Source organism: Nymphalis io, chromosome 6 (genome assembly GCF_905147045.1).
Source record: "Nymphalis io chromosome 6, ilAglIoxx1.1, whole genome shotgun sequence".
Classification (NCBI taxonomy): domain Eukaryota; kingdom Metazoa; phylum Arthropoda; class Insecta; order Lepidoptera; family Nymphalidae; genus Nymphalis; species Nymphalis io.
In genome coordinates, this window is record NC_065893.1 from 4,784,228 (window position 1) to 4,804,448 (window position 20,221).

General features: G+C 29.7%; 2 protein-coding genes across 3 annotated transcripts; one reads left to right on the top strand and one right to left on the bottom strand.

The window, feature by feature from the left end:
- Window positions 1–320: 320 nt before the first annotated feature.
- Window positions 321–1,064, bottom strand: LOC126769302 (MICOS complex subunit MIC13 homolog QIL1). Its single transcript, XM_050487995.1, has 3 exons — window positions 917–1,064; window positions 668–824; window positions 321–594 (listed from the first exon to the last, which is right to left on the bottom strand). The coding sequence occupies exons 1-3, from the start codon at window positions 922–924 to the stop codon at window positions 394–396; spliced, it is 366 nt and encodes a 121-aa protein (XP_050343952.1). The 5' UTR covers window positions 925–1,064; the 3' UTR covers window positions 321–393.
- Window positions 1,065–1,492: 428 nt separating this feature from the next.
- Window positions 1,493–20,197, top strand: LOC126769286 (glycerol-3-phosphate dehydrogenase [NAD(+)], cytoplasmic). Of its 2 annotated transcripts, none has more exons than XM_050487970.1 (9): window positions 1,493–1,798; window positions 2,075–2,252; window positions 2,657–2,797; window positions 3,222–3,329; window positions 5,507–5,653; window positions 9,880–10,063; window positions 14,432–14,585; window positions 15,694–15,786; window positions 19,682–20,197. In XM_050487970.1, the coding sequence occupies exons 1-9, from the start codon at window positions 1,746–1,748 to the stop codon at window positions 19,695–19,697; spliced, it is 1,074 nt and encodes a 357-aa protein (XP_050343927.1). In that variant the 5' UTR covers window positions 1,493–1,745; the 3' UTR covers window positions 19,698–20,197. The 2 variants fall into 2 exon arrangements, with proteins under 2 accessions (XP_050343927.1, XP_050343926.1); XM_050487969.1 differs by lacking the exon at window positions 19,682–20,197 and adding an exon at window positions 17,650–18,668.
- The last annotated feature ends 24 nt before the right edge of the window (window positions 20,198–20,221 follow it).

The window sequence follows — 20,221 nt, forward strand, 5'->3', positions numbered from 1 at the left end:
TAACCACCAATTGGAGATAAATTAAGAAATGAGCAATTGGTATCTGATTAAACTTATTCAGAGGAAGATATATTATTAAAACTATTTTTAACTAATTATTTAATTTTTTTGTTGTTTTTCATTAATAATTCGAATAAATAAAATATTTTTAGCACCTTTGCCACAATATCCAAATCTCTAAAGATTCAATGCAACTATCAATAATATAAAACATTTCAACTGAAAACAATCTCAAATTTAGGTTTTCTTGTATCATGTTTTTTAAACAGCTTACAATATATTTTACAACCAGATAAATACTTGTAAAGAAAACACATCTCTTTAATAACTAATTTTATCTCATATTTATTTTAATAATTTAACAAGTGACATATCAATAAATTACTTAAAAATTCATTTTGCCTTTTCTTGACTAGTGGTAGGGCTTGGTTCAACAGGTTCTAATGCAGCAGAAATGTAATTATAGGATTTCGTTGCTGCATTAGATGCGTGAGTTGGAAAATCAACTAGAAAGGTAAATGTAGCCTTAACTCCACTGTTCCAGTAATATTTAAATAAATATGTCAACCGGTCATTTGAGGGCAGAGGAGGTAGCTGAAACAAGGATTAAAATAGTATGTCCATAAAAAAATACAAAACTTGTATATAAAACGTGGTTATATTGTACCTCATAAGGAATTTGCTTTTTGAATTCTCCTACATAAGGAGACACCCCCTTTTCTAATTCTTCGTAAAGTTCGTTTGTTGTTGCGCTATCCTTCCATACACCTTTATCAATGGTATAATAAACGGCTGATCCTAGAATTGCTGATTTTATACCGAATCTGAAAATAGTTAATTGTAAGGCTGTTACAGAAATACGATGGCAAATTTGTTATAAAATATATTTTAAACAACGACATCATTAAATAATTACTTCAACATCTTGTCTGAAGATTTAATGTTTATTTCTACAAGAAATTATATAAGTATTATTCGATAAAAAGCATAATATAAGATAATTTACTGTAATATGTGAATCTAGACATTGACTTACGTCAATGTCACTTGTTAGTGATTCCTTATTGTCATTTCTAAAGTCGGACTTATAAGTCGGTAAATTTATTATTTCAATAATAAATTTACGTAATTATTGAGAAACAGATGATAATGATTTTCTACAATTACAAATTAATATTTTGAACTTTTTTTATTTACTAAGTTTAGTTTTAAGTTTTAAAAATATAATATTTAATTTGGTAATAATAGTTTTATTTATATATTTATTTTTTACATTAATTTTAATATGACAGCACATAGAATAGTTATTTCTGTATATTCTGCTTTGATAGTGATATTTTTGTAATTTCAAACAGATTAAATTAAAATTCTTTTTAATATTTTATCGATACAGACTTAAGGATATGCATTAAATGCATTTGGAATATTAGTTTTAAGGTATTTTTTAAAGGAGTGGGCTATACTGTGGTAACATTGCTTTGCTCACTTGTGATTAGCGAAATGACTGATAATTTGTGTTGGTATCATATTGATAACGATAACGTCGCTGTCAGTTACCATAGCTGTTACTTGATAGGGTTAGGTACACCTATGGCTATTTGAAGCGATAAGTTTTGAACGCGATCTCAGACTTAGACCTCAGTCTAGCGATATTGATGCTGTGAGTGCGCACGTCTATGCACTACCTTCTATTGGTTATATCCTAATAATTATTTATATTATTAAAATTATTTTTTACCATAACAATGGCTGAGGGGCAAATAAAGAATCGTGTTTGTATTGTGGGTTCAGGAAATTGGTAAGGTTTCAGTCATTTATGTAATAATATTATTTGTGATTATAACATGATCTTGTTTTCCATGACCTTAGTGTGCAAAAGACTGATGACATAATAAGCGATTTTCATAAATATGTACCAGTTAAAATTTATTATATTTATATGAAAGAAATAAAATAAACAAGTCACCATTATATTCGTTTCGTTTCTATTTACTATTCGTTTTTTTTTCTTGTGGGTAACTATCATAACTTACAATAAAGATCGATGATAAATAAATAACATAAATCGCTATAGGGGTTCTGCAATTGCTAAAATTGTTGGGCGCAATGCAGCACGCCTTCCTAATTTCGAGGACAGGGTTACTATGTGGGTGTATGAGGAGATGATTGAAGGGAAAAAGCTAACAGAAATTATAAACGAGACCCATGAGAATGTAAAATATTTACCGGGACACAAACTACCTGCTAATGTTGTGAGTATGAATACAGAATTTCCTTTTATTCTATATTTTATTAGAAAAATTCTTGTGTAGTAACAAAACAAAAAATAAAGTTTTGGCACAAATGGCACATGTTTGGCTCGTGTTGTCTATTTATATTAAACTTCCTAACTGGAACTCTTTCAATGCCATTGTTACTCACTACAAGGCGGCCTTGAGTAAAAAATAATTGACAAATATGTTAAGTCATAAGAAAATCTGTATTGTAAATTATAATAAAAATTGGTTATATTAAAATGAATAAAATAATGATTTTCTTTAAAATATTTTAAATAAATGTCAGTATTTTAATCTTCATTTAATTGTAAAATTATTATTACTTATATTTTGTTTGTACATTACTTAAAATGGAAAGAACTAACCATTTTATCAAATAGGTTGCCGTACCAGAGCTAGTAGATGCAGCTAAAGATGCAGACTTATTAATATTTGTTGTTCCTCACCAATTTGTGCGAACCATATGCTCTACATTATTAGGTAAAATAAAACCTACAGCAGCTGCACTTTCACTTATTAAGGTAAATATTGAAACAATATTAAGATTTATAATATTTAATGACACTTTAATAAAAGATGTAATAAATACATTATTATTATGCAATTTTAGCATTAAATATATTTACTAGTGGGAGGGCTTTGTGCAAGCTCATCTGGCAAACGACAGTACTTAGTATTGTTGTGTTCCACTGGTGACCACATACCATCAGGTGGCCCAAATGATTATCTGCATAACTATACAAAAAAAATATATTTATATGAATAATAAGATGCATCTGTATACTTTTAAAGTAATATTATTTAATAATTTTTTTTTTATTTGAAAAATGCAATTAAAATTGATATTTACAATTGGGCCATATAGATTAGTGCTATTGTTATACACTATGAATCTCTTTAAACATTATGCAATGGGATTGGTTATTAATTAATTTTATTTGGCAGGGCTTTGACATTGCGGAGGGCGGTGGCATTGACTTGATCTCGCATATCATTACGAGATGCCTGAAAATTCCTTGCGCCGTCTTAATGGGTGCCAACATTGCTTCAGAGGTGACAATTACATATGATTACTGCTTATGCTTATTGTCGTAGTTTATATATAATAATCCAGCGTAACTTATAGTTACTTTTACAATCTACGAAATATTTTAGGTCATACTTAACTATAAATATAATTTTAAATATACGAGTTAAGATTATTTTGTTTGAATACAAATCTGTTGTAGAAATTAGAAGTCTGTTTAAGTTTTAAAAGTAATGAAAAACAAAAATCTTTATTAATACATTAATTAATGTGATTCATCACATCTTTTATAAGCATAAAAACAAATTATGCAAATTTTGTGTTTACAAATATACCCACACAAAGTTTTATGGACTTAAGAATGTAGAAATATCACTAATTTGATTTAGTTCAGACTTTAGTCTATATTTATAGTAGTGATACAAGATCTTTCTAGAAAGAAGAAGTAGAAGGCACGAATAAAAAAAATAAAAATAAAGCGGCCGGTATAAAAACAATTTAAAGTATTAAAAAATATATATATACGTGTATTAAATAACAGCTTACGTTATTATACTAATTACATCTTATAAGACTTCACGCAAAGACTACTAAGTTTGATAAAATTTTTAAGCATACATAAGATTGTACTTTAAAACTGGTACGTATATTATCTCGGACGGAAGATATAATAATAGAACTATTGATGAAAAGTACACGGTGGACAGTGTGGTATAGAACGAATGATGGATCCCTTAATAATCTACGCGGGTGAGGCTACGGGCGTAAGCTAGTATAGTATATCATATTGATGCTTGTCATTTCTATTATAAATTATGCATATTATGTTATAAGTAAATTTGTAAAAAATTAAAACATTTAAAAGAACTAAAGAAAGCAAAGGCCTCTTGATGAGAAAGTTTGGAGCTTATTCCATTATGCGGCTCCAGTTCGGGTTGGTGGAAATACATGTGACAGAATTTCATCCTATAGGAGCAAGTTTCCTCACGATTGTTTTCATTCATCGTCGAGTACGAGGGGAATACTATATAACTGGGGGTTGATACCTGTGATCTTCGGTGAAAATATACGTGTTCTATCCAGTAGGTCATCGCGATCTTATGATTCAAAACAAATATTTATTTATATTATCTTTTCAACGTGATACCATATATATGTATGTATGTATATATGCATGTGTGGTATAGTAACAACATGTTCTGAATAAACATCTGTGACGAGCAATGAAGATACCATTGGATCGTTACCGTTGGAGTACGGTCCGATTATAGTTTAAAGATCAAATTATGTTTATCGCTGTCTTAATCGCTTGTATGAGTCAATTATTCACAGACATTACCTATGTACATTATATTGTTTTCGTGTACTTTCTAAAGGTGAATAAATATTTTTAATTTGTGGTCTATGTTTAAATATATATATATATACTCAAATAAATAAACAATACCATTGACCTTATTCGCTAAAGGACGTTGAAAGTTTTGACACTAGGAAATAAGTAGTTGCTTATTATTTATAGCAAACCGAAACCTTGATATCGCTTTTAATAAAAAACAAACAATATAAATACAAATTAAGCACCAGAAAAGTTAGTGATGTTTGTTCGTGTGGGCATGTGAATTCATGTGTTTTTTCTCTAAGCTTTTATAACCTAAGTGAATTGTAATGAAAAAAAAAAAACAGTAATATCCGTTCGACCAAAGTAAAAATCAATATTCACAATAATTTACTATTTATTTATTTAATAATTACGTTTTCGTCATCATATCGATAATAATAGGTTTTTAAAGACCATATTTATAGTCATAGTGTAGTGCTCAGAACGAATGAGCATCGTTAATAAATGTACCTTAGCTAAATATGCAGATTATAATCATAGTTATCTAAATACCTACTGCCAGCAATATCATATATGGAATAGAACTGAGATAAGAATTTATTATAGAACACACGCGATCTTATTTGTCTCGTCAGAAATTATGCATTGCGCTTTTGATATACATATGTAGTTTTACGCCAAGTAAAATCGAAGTAATACATTGTCAATCTCCCTCTGCGTAATTAACTTTCTCATTGTACCAAAACGCTGTAATGTATTATTGTTTGGTAGTAAAAGTTCTTAATAAGCGAGCGATGAGTCTATGGTCCTTTACACAGGTAGATGATGTTGATCAGAAGCGTCAAGATATTCTTCTTTCCTCAGGTCGCTGAAGAGAAATTCTGCGAGACGACTATCGGTTGCCGCGATGTGATGCTGGCTCCGATGATGAGGGACATCATTCAGACTGAGTATTTCCGGGTCGTGGTCGTCGACGACGAGGACGCGGTCGAGATCTGCGGGGCCTTGAAGGTATGTGCCAACTGCCAAGTTAAATGTGTAACTTGTTAATCGTTACAAACTGATATATTTTACTTGTCTTTGTTTCGGGAGTGCGTTGTGTTATGTACAGATCTTATATACCTTCTAATAATCATGGTATATTTTCGACGGATAAATACACTACGTATACTACGAAACTGCCGAGTTGATACGAATAAACGTGTTATATATTATTATTATATTTGTGATTTTTGTTCATTATTCAAAATATAATTTAAAAGCAATATTTTACTTAAAATAGATTTGTTGTTTTTTTTTTTTTTTTAAATAATTATTAACGTAAATTAACGGATTAAGAGTGAATGATAATACGGAGTTATATCTATTTCCCACGTTAGCTCTTGTAAAATGATAAGATACTCGTAATGTTTGAAGACGCTCGTGTTGATTTGTTATGTGTTTACATTATTATAACGTCTTAGTACTTCATTCTCCTGAACTTGAAATCACTTTCGCTTTAATAGTGTCATTTCATGTTCTTTTACGAATTAATTTATTGTATTTAATTAGGATAGTGAATAAAATGTTTATAAATGTTTGTATATGTTTTATAAGTGCTTAGTTACAAGCACTATCGATTATTATTTGTAGGTTTAGTTTAAAGTATCATTAGGGTCCGTTCACACAGACCGGCTCGGAGAGGAGAGCAGATTTTTATCACGTTGGAAACAGTGTTTTGAGTGATTGTAGTAAAGTTTATTTTTGCATTTGCACCTTTTTTGTCATTAAAAATGCCTGAACGCGCTTCGTGTGAAGTAATAAAAGGAGCCGACCGGCTCCGCTTGCGTGCTCTTTCTCGCTCGCACCCGCTTTCAGATCTCTTCCAGCCGGTCGATGTGAAATAGTTGGCGGCTCCGCTCCGGCCAATTCCAAGCGTATACGACCCGGTCTGTGTGAAAAGAAAAAAGCAGGCCGATGCTCTCCGAGCCGGTCTGTGTGAACGGACCCTTAAAGTTCGGGCGCGGTTTTGATATTGATAGGATGTCTCACTCACAATTTTAAAATAGATGAATATTTTGCACCTTAATTTCACGAATAAATACTTTCTGTGCGATTGTTTATGGTTGTCTGATAAACAGTCAAAGTAAAGGGGTTAATGAAAGTAATGATAGGAGTATGTAAAATAACTGTTGTTAAAAAAATAATATTTATATTTATTTGAACATAAATCATAGTATAAGGTTGATAAAATAAGTCCGTTTTATTTTAAATTTGCCTCTTCAAAATTTGTTCTACAACTACCTTCAAATTTCATGACCTTGTTGTTTCATTTGCTTAGATTAAAATTAACTGGAATTGACTTTATGTTTGTTGCTTTTCGTCTCTCTGCGCGATAGCGTTATCTATTTTTCTGATTTGCTTAGTTGTTTTTTTCAACCAATATATATATTTTAATTAAAGTTTGTTGTTATACTTAATGTATGATTCTTGTTTAGTTTTATCGCTAATATTTGAAAAAATTGCAATGTATAGGTACAGTTACTTCAATACCTTTTTACAGTATTGATATCATGATGACGTAACTCTATTCAACTTTAAATTAAAATATTAAATAAAAAAAAAATAGTCATTTAAGAATAAAAAAGGCATATATTAATAAAATATAGATTAAAATATACATTATAATCTTAAATTACCAAGTTTTTATCGTCAGTTATTCAGAGATAGTTAGCAGCGATTAATTTCCTTGGCATCAGTTTGTTGCGCTCCGATATAATTTCTATTTTTACAATAAAATTAAACGATACGTGATAAAGACTTTAGAATGTTTTATTTTGACCTTTACGCAAAGTTTATTTATTTATTTATTTTTTATTTTGCATTGAACAATATTTATTTTGAGAATTATAGACTAAAATAATGTTAAATTCATTATTCAACTAAAGCTCGTCTCGAATGACCATTTGGTAAACTGGGCTCTGCATTGAAACGTATATTGCGATTTCTTAAAATATCTGTTAAAAACGTTGTTTCATGTTAAAATAGCTAAGTTAGTCTAATATATCAACAATAATAATTATAAGAATTATATAAATCCACAAAATGGCCTTTTCTGAAGTTAAAAATAAATCAAGCAACATTTTTAGACTATTTAAAACCAACAAAGCAGATTATATATTTTTGTTCGATAATTATGTCTCATACAATCAATTTATGCAAAGTGGGAATATAATACGTGGCTGCGCTATCAAGGGGATTTGCTAATTTTGTGCGCAATTGTGACGTCATATTTGTGTAATATACGTTTATATAATAAACATTTAACTGCTGCGTTTGCAGGTAAATTTCATAGACAGATTTAATTTGTACCAAAGTGAAAATATTATTTAGATTGTTAAATAATATTTTCAAAATACCTAACTATTATTGTATACAAGATTTTTTTATTTCTACGTCTCGAACGAATGACTCGAATGAGCCGTTCATTACAAATGATAACGAGTGACATACTTCTTACTATACTATTATAAAAACAAAAACTTTCACATAGATAGAGATTGATATTTTGTCACGTGTGTTAAAAATTATTAAAGCCGGAAGAGCAATCTTTCAATCAATTTTCCTAGTCTGGAAATCCTATCTATTTTTAATTTAAGTCGCCGTAAAAAAATTGGCACGCGTCACATTTTTTTAACCTTAACATAGGCGTAACCTAAATCCTCTTCTGTTTTAGTAGACACTCATATGTTATAATACCACGTGTGATGTATGTAACATGTAAAAAAAATAAACGGTTGCTATATCTATCTTTACTGGTGGTAGAGCTTTTGCAAGCCAGTTTGGGTCGGTACCATGCTATGGGCGGTGGTGACCACTTACCATCAAATGGCTCATTTGCTCGTCCGCCTGCCTAAAACATAAAAATATATATATATATCTACGTATTTGTAGTGCAGAATGAAATCTCGGATAACCTGAAGTCGATTCGAGTAACTAGTATATGATACTCGCAATATAAAGAGCAAGCGTATTTGTAACTTTGTTATTATCTGGATGAATTACTTAAACGTATTGTTTATTTTTATAATGAGAATGTTATGTAATAAATCAACTTTTAATATCGTGATTTCTTATTGCAAGACACTACGTCTTCGATGAGTTTTCTTATCGGCAATATTTAAGTATCAGCTAGACTCCTCAAATGTTAGTTTTTGTTTACTGCTATAGAACAGATAGCCATAAATTATTTATAAACAATGCCGAGATAATTTTAATATCACTGAAAAAAAAAAAACACTTGCATAAGTGCAACTTACAAATCAAGTTGGTCTTTAACACACCACATATTAAAATTGATGCCCAAAACTTCGGTACATGTTGACACGGGGTTGGAAGTGACATATTTCCGTTTAAACGTTCATTTTCAATCAATCCTTTATGGAGCTGAATTTTAACTAGTTATATTATAAGGAGCTCCTTATGTAATGAAAATTTCATACTACTAGACCTACATGCTTAGTCTGTGCATTGTCTGTCAGTCAAGTGTCATATCAATGTTAGCGTTTCAGTAAGTAGTTTCTATTGTATGCTTTAAGTTTAAATTACACGAATATTGTATATTAAGTATCCAGAAGTAAAAGTGATTCGATAAAAACATCGAATTGGTCATTTTAAAAATATACCACCAAAAATAGAAATTAAATATAATACAATTGAACACATTCAACAAATCATAAGTCGCGTTAATAGTGTAATTACTTTATATTTTTGTCCACCAAAAAATGGCGGTTTTTTAATTAGCGCGCGTCTTTGTAGTTGTAGAGATTAATAAAATATTTATTTTAAATTCGTTTGAGCGAGTTCATTAAAAAATATCTGACATACTTTTACTTTTATAATATTAGAATTTTGATATATAAATATATATTAATGAGTACACATTACCTGAGCATTTGAATATAACGATGCCGTTTTTCATCATATATTCAACAATTATGATATTTGCTACATTTTTTAACCTCAATATTTTATCAGATCTTTGTTTTTAAAATAATTAAATTTCTTTACTATAATGTCTGTTTTGTAATGAGCTAAAATGTGTAACAATTATTATTAAAAGTCCGCAACTTTTAAATATTGCCCGACAAGAAATATTGATATAATAAATAGCATATATATGCTTAATTATTTTATATATATATAAAGGGTAAGCTTTAATTCATAGATTTTTTGTATCAAGCCAAATATTGTTTTAGAATATTGTCGCTGTTGGCGCCGGTTTTGTAGATGGTCTCGGTTTCGGCGACAACACGAAGGCCGCGGTTATCAGACTGGGTCTCATGGAGATGATCAAGTTCGTAGACGTCTTTTATCCTGGAAGTAAACTCAGCACCTTCTTCGAGTCATGTGGCGTCGCTGACCTGATTACCACATGTTACGGTTAGTATTATTATCTATAAATCAATTGATTTATTACAAGTATAGGTCTATTTACCTAATTGTAATTTTACATTGAAAAATAATTTATCGACAGTGATATTTCCAAAAGGAGGAAACAAGGAGTTTTAATGTTTCTACGTGACGTTGGCTTGGTTTTCAATAGTAAGCTGTCAAAACTTGCTTTATATTTCAAAGTTCTATAGTGTTACGCAAGTGGGTAGAAAGCTATAATTAATATTGCGTATTACTCGAGAAAGGATTATATAGATGGTAAAAACGTGTGGAGTTGGTATTCGCTGATTTCATGTCGGAAAAAATAGTACCTACTGAGTTTCTTGCCGGTTCTTCTAAATTGAATCTATATTCCGGACCGATAGTAGCTTTAAATTTAATTCAATCTTGTAAAATGACCATTCAGATGTGCAAGAGCTTTCTTGAATAAAGCATATTTTGTTTTAATTTGAATTGATTGTAGTTAAAACCTGAAAGCTTAACAAACTAAATCCCTCTTGAATTTATTATCTTATTATGACTGACACACAAGTAAAATAAACTCAATCGTATCTTTTATATCTTGGAAGTACTCGTAGCATTGGGCACGCAGTTGTCGTATTTTATTTTTTCAATGTGATCGATGTGTGTGCCTGTGTTAAAATACAAGTACTCAGCGTGTCGAGTGTTACGGCATCGCGTTGGCAATGAGGGGGGCCTGCCAAATTTCTCGCACAATGTCAATGTGAATAGATAACCGTGAAGCAGGTACTTGTATGTCCTTACCGTTCTGAACTTGTAATATGAAGACGTTTTTTCCCTAGCTTTCCGTAGTACTCGGTCTGTTAATATTTTGGTCTTTTCATTCCTTTTTTTATCCTTTTCAAGTCGGTTCTTAAAGTATTTCGAGATTTATTTAGGAATCGTTATTTTGAAATAAAACTGCCTGCTATCATGGAGAACCGAAAAGTAATTCCGAATTGTACCGAGTTGTATATATATGTAATTATGAAATGCTGAATAAAAATCAACGAATACTGAATCTAAGTTTATATATATAATCTTGAGAAGAATCTCTGATTTCTCATGATCTCTGATTTGATCTCTGATTTTAAGCCATGCATGCTTTAAAATCACTTTGCAAAAATGTAAATGCTGCGGGATTTCATTACATACATAAAACATTTTGTATATAATTTTTTTATTACATCAAAAGGGCAACGGGACTGTAACTCCTTACAAATTATTTAACCCAGCGAAGAAGAATACAGTACTACACTCTATTTATTCTATTATGAATAAAGTGTTATTATTATTAGTATTATATATATAATTAATAATTTAAAATACATGTTTGTATTTGTCGAGATTTATTAATTGCACGAATATATATAACTATTAAATTATCCGACTTAATTAGTCAATAGTATGACTCAATAAACATTTGTGAGACATTATCAGTCATTTCTAGTGCAAAGGTTATACATATTTCACATACAATAACAATTATCTAAGTGTATATGTTTTTTTTTACATAGCTGACATAATTATACTACAATAATAAATAATAGCTCCCTATAAATATTTTATTTAACTTGTGTGTGTTGAGCTCGCGAGGGTTCCACGAATGTGTCCTCCTTATCGATTTAGACTTCTGATCTTCATACCTTAATTACCAGTTAAGAAAAGAGAGACATAAGCCACATACACCTCTGCAAGCCAACTGTATTGTAACACGTGTCGTAGGGTTTTTAAAACCAAATTTGGTCTAGCGAGCCACATTAGGGATCATACTAGAAATAACAATTAATTTCTAGGGTCGCCGTCATCGAAATCGATGAGGAGGTATATATATATATATATACCATACAATTTTAATAAGTATTTTTAGCATCATAGATATATAGTATGCTTATAAATATTATAGTATGGAATAATAGTCGTAATGCAGCTTTTTATAGCGCTTTTAAATTTATATCCATTTCTATGAAGTGTATATGTCATAGATAAGTTTTTGTTTTTATTCCATTTTATCGTTTATTCTTATTAATGATATTCTGTAACGCGTTGATCGATCGTTATGATATTGGGTACAATATTAAATTTATCTGTTCACTTACAAGCTTTATTGCAAACGTTATCTAGGACTATGTTGATAGCGTTTCATTATGTTTTACTACATAATGCTATTTATGATAACTTACCCTTTATAAGTCTAATTGAATTTACAATCTGTTTACATACCGAATATGCAAATATTACAACTGTCATAAACATGTCGATAATATTTGTACATGTTAAAATATTGTAAAGATTTTTTTACTAGTAAACATATAAATATCAGGGATCAATAACGAAGAGGTAACACTGAGCATAACATTCTACGTTTGCCTGTATGTCTTTACTGGACTGTATCTTTAAAACCATTATAACATATAACAAGACGGTTAAAATTTTCAAAGAGTACGTGTGATTATGGCCGCATGACAATAAGAAGTAAAAAAATACTTATAGCCTCGGAACCTTTATGGCGCGTGTCCAATTGCAACAGTCCAATTCCAATTCCAATTTCAATTTTCTAACTATTCCCGACGACGAGCCGGTTGGCGTTGTTGGTGGATGCTTGCCTTTCACGCCGAAGGTTGTGGGTTCGATTTCCACCCAAAACAGATATTTGTGTGTATGAATATGTCTTTTTGTCCTGAGTCTGGGTATAATTATCTATATAAGTATGTATTTACAAAAAAAAGAAAAAATAGTATATGTCGTATAACAGTTGTCTGGTTTCCATAGCAAAAGCTCTGTACAAGTTTAATTTGGGATCAGATGGCCGTGTGTGAAAAATGTCAAAAAAATATAACATATACAGTCAAGTTGTTTATTTGCAAATCACATACTGTTTCGGATGTTTCTTTACGTTTTTTCCACTATTCCTACATTGTTAGATTGAGTGGATTTTTAGGTTTAGAAAAACTTGGATATTTTTTCCTTAAAAAGATTACTATATAAGCATGACCTTTTTTAATATTAAAATCTTTTCTAATTATTAAAATCTTAAATATATTCATTTAAAACAGTCCTCAGAGATTTTTATAATCAATTTTTTTATAAATTAGACCCCACCTGATGGTTAGTGATCACCATCACCATAAACATAGCCGATGTGCCACCATCCTAGGGAACTGATGTTATGTCTCTTGTGCCTGTAGTTACCCTGGCTCACTCACCTACAACTCTACTTAGTATCATATCAGTATAATATCTGTTGAGTGGGTGGTACCTACACAGACGGGTTCACAAAATACATACATAGTGAAGATAAAATTGTAAAATTTTTGTTTGTATTGATTTCACAATATTGCAGTATATACATAGTATAAGTTATTTTAGCAATGTTTCGAATAGAAGGAAATGTATACTAGTTCATAACAACATGTTTGTGTTCCATATCACTTAGTCGGATACTCTCAGCAGTAAACAGGTTACCAAGGTTATATGCTTGTATCGGTATAGGTAAATGTATGTATATAACAAAGCTAAGTTTTCACAATTAAAATGGATATAAAGGAATATTCATCGTATTAATCATTTACATATATAATATATATTATACTCCTAAGTGAAAAGTCGACTTAAGTCGTACACAAATTATTAATTACATAAGTGATTTTTTTTTTTCTTTCGTGACGCTTCACGTTAAACGGATTTGAGTATATTGAAACATTATACACGGCTTCGATATTTTCTACACCAAAAAGCAAAAGGCTTCATTTTATATGCAAAATATATTTATTTTATTAAAATTTTGACCTCTTTGTACCAGAGACTTGTAGTTTATATATGTTTCAATAGTAATCAATGTTTATGTTAAATATTGATTATATTTGTAAAGTTTATTGTAGGTCATTTGCTTTATTGGATGAAATTCGACTTTAGTTTGTATAAACATCTATTGTCAGGAATGATATTATTTTGATATGATTGAACAAAATTCAAGAAAATAATCACATATAAATATATGTATAGTGGAAGATAATTAAATGTAGATATAATGTAATAAATGTGTAGTTGAAATTGTAATTACATTTTGTATTCAATTTATATACAGTTGAAAGATTAAATAACGATGCATTAGTTTAGTTTTGTGTGTGCTATTGTCACAATGAACTGTAATGGAGGATTAGTAAAATTATTATGGGATTGTTTATGTAAATACACATTTTACAACAAAAACATATTCATAAAATTCAGCTTGATTATACATAAAAACAGTGTCAAGTTTATCCTTAAAATTAAGTATTTATACGTAATATAAAAATGAAACTAGAATAAAGCCTAACTATTGCTGTAAGTAATATTCTTAGTAATATTCCATAGGTGGCAGAAATAGAAGAGTGGCTGAGGCATTCGTCAAAACTGGCCGTTCGATCAAGGAGTTAGAAGATGAAATGCTAAACGGTCAGAAGCTTCAAGGACCCATCACTGCTGAGGAGGTCAACCACATGCTTGCCAACAAGAATATGGAAAACAAGTCAGTAATCTATTCTCACGTTATTAGGCTTTGTTTCGACGAGATAAGCGCAGAAACTAATAAAGCAATTTGATTATTTTTTTATTGAATATGTAGACTGAGCATATGAGCCACCTGATGGTAAGTGGTCACCAACGCCCATAGGCATTGGCATTGTAAGAAATGTTGACCATCGCTTACAACGCCAATGCACCACCAACCTTGGGAACTAAACTCTTATGTCCCTTGTGCCTGTAATTCCACTGGCTCACTCACAAACCGGAACACAACAATACCAAGTACTGCTGTTTTGCGGTAGAATATCTGATGAGTCGGTGGTACCTACTCAGACGAGATTGCACAAAGCCCTACCACCAGTCAATAATAATTATTATTGTGTTATTGTTTATTGGAGAAGATTACGGCTAGGACTGCAAGTGAAGCAGTAAACATAAGTGTCAAACAATCAAGTAAACTGATTGTCACTTGGTCCTAGACATTTGTACAAAAAGGTATGTTTAATTCTTTTGAATTATTCATGCCGCAGAGCATGTATAGCTAGTTTGTTTATGAAATTGAAATAATTGTCATAACAATTTCAGCAATTTCCAACAATTGTGTAATTTCTGATAAATTGTTATTGTAACAACAAATATAGTAATTTTATTGTTGTACAGCTTTGTTGTCGCCATATTGCGTTCAGATATGATCTCTTGAAGTGTTATGTAATTGCGAGCTGAACCAAAATAGTTGCTCTTGGCTTGAATCCAGACTGTCAGAAAGGTCAATGAAAACATCAGTCGGAATCATTGTCATTATCTTAATCGCATACCTGCTGTTTAATTTCGAGTAATTATTTTCACAATTAAAGGCAAAGGAATAATAAATAAAAACTTCCTCCATCCAAATTCCTCGTGGACTTCTTTACTACACCATCTCACATTTAGTCAAGAAACCAACCAATCAATTAAATAAATTTAGACCATTGTATGATTATGTGATTCTGAGACTATTGTCAAATTTCTTCCCAATTGTTGATATTTTAAGTGAATTTGAATTAAACTTTCACAGCTCTTACACTAACCCTGCCTCATTGATACTAGTTTAAGATTGTATGATCATGTTACAGATTCCCACTTTTCACCGCCGTTTTCCGCATCTGCCGAGGAGAGCTGAAGCCCAGCGACTTTATCGACTGCATCCGCAGCCATCCGGAACACATGTAAGAGATACAATCGAATTCCTTTACAATTGTTAGATAGATATCGTAGCTTTTCGTGAATAACACAGAGTAGTTACTACTATGTAAATAACATTTTAATATATATATATGTATATTTTACAGGTGCTCTAGTACTTAGATATTTCATAGGGTTGCCATCGGTCCGAACATTAATCGTTTTAGAGGAAATTGTAACATTTATATTTATACAAAAATTGTTATTGTTTACCTAATCCAGGATTTATCACTGTTTATATGTTTATTAAAAAGATGGCAACCCTGTACATTTGCAACGATATAGAAGCGTTATAACATTTGCATTATAAAGGATTAGATGTTGATTATTGATTTTGTTCCATGGCGTATTCCGTAACTAGTCTACCGTATTGTTATGTATGAACATTCCACAAAATATTGTTAATTTCTTATATTTTCTTATATGTGATATAATCGCAGCTGTTCTGTTAGCTTTAGTGAAGCATGTGTTCTTTGTTCCTATATAATCTGTCATATGTTGTGCTTTAAACATTCTACGTATGTTATTGCTAATATTTTTATTATAGCTCGATATATTATCCCATCAAATGTTGTATTAATATTTTCCACAAGCCTTATCAAACGGTTAATGTACAAATGAATTTTATGGAGTGGTCGCTGTTGAGATAAGTTGATTGAATGCTTAGAACGTTTACAAAGAGTTTGTGGGAAATATATAATCAATATCATGGTAGTGATATAACTGAACGTTGTTGGATAAATGATCATGTGATGTTTCATTAAAAATATTGGAATATATATAAAAGCTTTTATTGTCTTGTTTCTCCTAAATTTACTAAAAAAACATTTCATTGTTTTGACTAAAATCGATGTTTTGTCATGTAATCGATTATTTAAAATTGTTCTTTTTGATCATGTTTATATTAATACATTTGATTTAGTTAACTTAAATCAGCTATTTAATACTTTTTAGTTCTGCTTCTATTTATTTCATATAAGTATATAAATGAAATAATAGTCTAAATTATTGCTAAAATAACAATGTGCTTTTATGAATTTTTGCTGTCCTTTGTTCGTGTTACTATTCTATATTTTCAACAACGCTTAAATAAAACTAATTAAAATGCAGCATACTTTTCTATTAGTAATTTTTTCTTTATAATAGATTTCATACTTGATTGTCATTAGTTTACATTACATGTTACTAAACAACTTGTTGCATTTTGCAGATTTGCTCCCAAAAATATTAGCATTTACTAACCGCTTGGGAATATATCAAAACCCTGGAGTGCTATTGTCTTTAATCTGTTGTTATTTTTAAATGTTTCATTTTATCTTGTATTTTATATAATTTGTTTTTGCATGTTTTATTTAATTTGTTTAAATAAAATTGAATTGAAGACCTGATTGATGTATTCATTATTAAAATTAAGAAATCAATTAAAATCAGATACTAAGTTATTTAATACGTTGCAAGACACGCAAGATATTGCTCCAGTTGTAACTATATTTGAAATCATATATATCGTCTTTTATACAAACTTACACCATAAACATACGCAAGTATACTATATATATATATATAAAGTCCATTAAAATAGTCATACCAGTTGATTAAATAAAGATGACGCTTGATGCGATATCTTGCGTTTGCAAAGTATATTTTTATAGATTTTTTGTAAAGTGGAAACAAAATATGTTTGAAATTGGTCTTTCAAAATTATTTATTAGTTCTTCATTGGTAATTGATCACAGGTACTTTTGGATTGTGTTAACTATGTTTTATGAGTTTGCAGTCGTTTACATTTCAAGTATGACATTAATCAATGTGTGATTTATTAACTATATATTTCACAAACATTTTAGGAAACAAGTGGCGCCTAAATGCTCTCTGTGATTCGAGTGAAGTCTCCATGTTGTTACCATCATCATGATCGCATCGTGTCTGCACTTGCATTTATCATTAATTGACGTTTTCCAACAAATAACTTTAATTCAATTTAGCAAAAAAGTAGCATTTAGGAAAATATGTATTAATAAATTGATTCACTACTACATCTCTCATAGGTTGGTTAGTTATAAATTCACATATTTTTCTTATATATGTGTCAAAGGCAGCTGAAACAATTGACATGAATTGTAACAGATAAAATATTATCACGAAAGTTGGAAAACGTCTTACATATCAAACTAAATCAGATGCACGCAATTCACTTGTTCGTTGTTTGATTTTGTACTATAATAATGTATTTTTATCGTTTGTTAATTTTTTTGTTTTCAATTCGTTTTGAACACGTTTAACATAATTGAAGTTAAAATGAGGGTATGTATAAGGTTGTGGATCTGGAGATAGTGACAGAAATATCCGAGGCATTTGTTACAAGTATGTATTGTTAAGGTAATAAGGTTGAATTTACAAATGAGAATAATGGTGATATCATTGGTCGTCGTCGGGATGTAATCATGACGATTAATTACGACGATTACGATTAATCGAATTTGACAGGAAAATGATGGATTAGAACCGATTTGTTACACAAGGTTTGTTTTCGGTAGAGCCATAATTCCAGACAATGAAATTGCTGACCAAAGAAGTAGATTATTTTAATAACAAAATAATTTGTTACACCCCATCATTTGGTTTACAACAGGTACTTGCATGATAAAAATATTAAAAGTAAATCTGATTATAAAATCAGTTTTCCAGGTATGGTAACACTTTGCACAATTTAAATAAATATAATATAATTTTATCGAACCGTTTTTGCACTGAAGGCGACGACGGTGATTTGTAAAGGTATATATACTTGTAAAAAACGGATTGGAATTTCTTTTCACTATCTTCCGGTCAATTATTGAAATAAAAATATATTATCTAGTCTGGAATACAATAAAAATATTCGGGAATTTGTCAATGACTCTTTTATTTTAAAACCAGCGTGTGAAACTATATTTAAGAACGTGAATAATACTAACTAGAATTTTTATCAAATTTAGTCAAACAATGCTATAATTGTATTATAAGCATGTAAGAAACAAACTGTAGTATTATATTGTGAGTATTATATAATAATTCTGGCGATGGCCATTATTTAAAATAATACAATTATTTTATACACGGGTTCATAATTGACATATTTCATATTCACTTAGTTTTTTTTTTAATTAGAATTCCCTATTAATGTACTGTCATTATTACTAATTGCTACAGTTGACATTCCATGAAAAAAAAAAATCGCGCCTATCAAGAATCCGAATTGTTAACCGAATAATCTCATATCATTTGTGTCATCTATTTTATACGTAACATTTGCAGAATATTTTGCGCTAGATACACGCCAGAAAAGAAAAAAAATCTAAATTGTTAGAAAATCACATTGCTATAATTTATAATTAGGCATTAAAGGTAAAAAACAACATAGGCTTATGTTATATTTGCTAACTGTTCTGTTTTTCATTTAACAAGTATACACTCAGTAACAGCCTGTAAATGTCCCACTGCTGGGCTAAGGCCTCCTCTCCCTTTTTGAGGAGAAGGTTTAGGAAAATATGTATTGATAAATTGATTCACTACTACATCTCTCATAGGTTGGTTAGTTATAAATTCACATATTTTTCTTATATATTCAGAACCTTCTCCTCAAGTATACACTCACTAGCATAATTTTAGCATAAAAATATTAACTGAATGAAATCAATAAGTTACTGAGATAGCATTTATTTTAATTATTCATCGTATCGTAGTAAATATTTATAACGAAAAACTTAAAAGATTTGCTTTATAATGGCGTCCGTTTACAATTGTAAACCCAGCTTTTGGGTTTTTAAATTTTATCAACATGTTATTATCAGGTATACATTTTATATATTTAAGTACTTATGTATGTTTTCCTTACAGGGTAAGAGTCGCCTAGACACTAAGGTGATTCCATGCTGCACACACTACCTATTTATATGACACCCTATTCTATTCATGTATTTATTGATTTTATGGAATTACTTAAATTAATATAATTAATTTATTTATCTTAATATATTGGTAATATTATGTATTATATATAGGTTCAATTATATATTATTATTTACATATTAGTATGTATTGTCTATATATTATATTTATTTTTGTCAATTTAACCACTTTATATTGTTGTTAATTTATATGTATATATTATTTTCTTGTGAAAACGACATATTTTTAAAAAGCATATATTTTTTTGCGTAAACAAAAAATATATATGTAGGTAGTGAAATAAAAATGCTTGTAATAAAAATCTATAAGGTCAGGTTTGTAGAACATAATTAATGCACAGAAAATTGAATATTAAAAAAAAAAAAACATTTTACCAAAAATTATATGAGAAAATAAAACTATTATCCCATATAGGCTAATCTAAAGGTAGTAAAGAAAATTAAATCATTTCAAATTAATTTTGTACTA

Excerpts from the sequence above, each read along its gene's own strand:
- LOC126769286 (XM_050487969.1), top strand. The coding sequence starts at position 1,746 with ATGGCTGAGGGGCAAATAAAGAATCGTGTTTGTATTGTGGGTTCAGGA. Across the intron at positions 2,798-3,221 it reads CTGCACTTTCACTTATTAAG|GGCTTTGACATTGCGGAGGG; the intron begins GTAAATATTGAA and ends TTTATTTGGCAG. Across the intron at positions 3,330-5,506 it reads GTGCCAACATTGCTTCAGAG|GTCGCTGAAGAGAAATTCTG; the intron begins GTGACAATTACA and ends TTCTTTCCTCAG.
- LOC126769302 (XM_050487995.1), bottom strand. Across the intron at positions 595-667 it reads AAAAGCAAATTCCTTATGAG|CTACCTCCTCTGCCCTCAAA; the intron begins GTACAATATAAC and ends TCCTTGTTTCAG.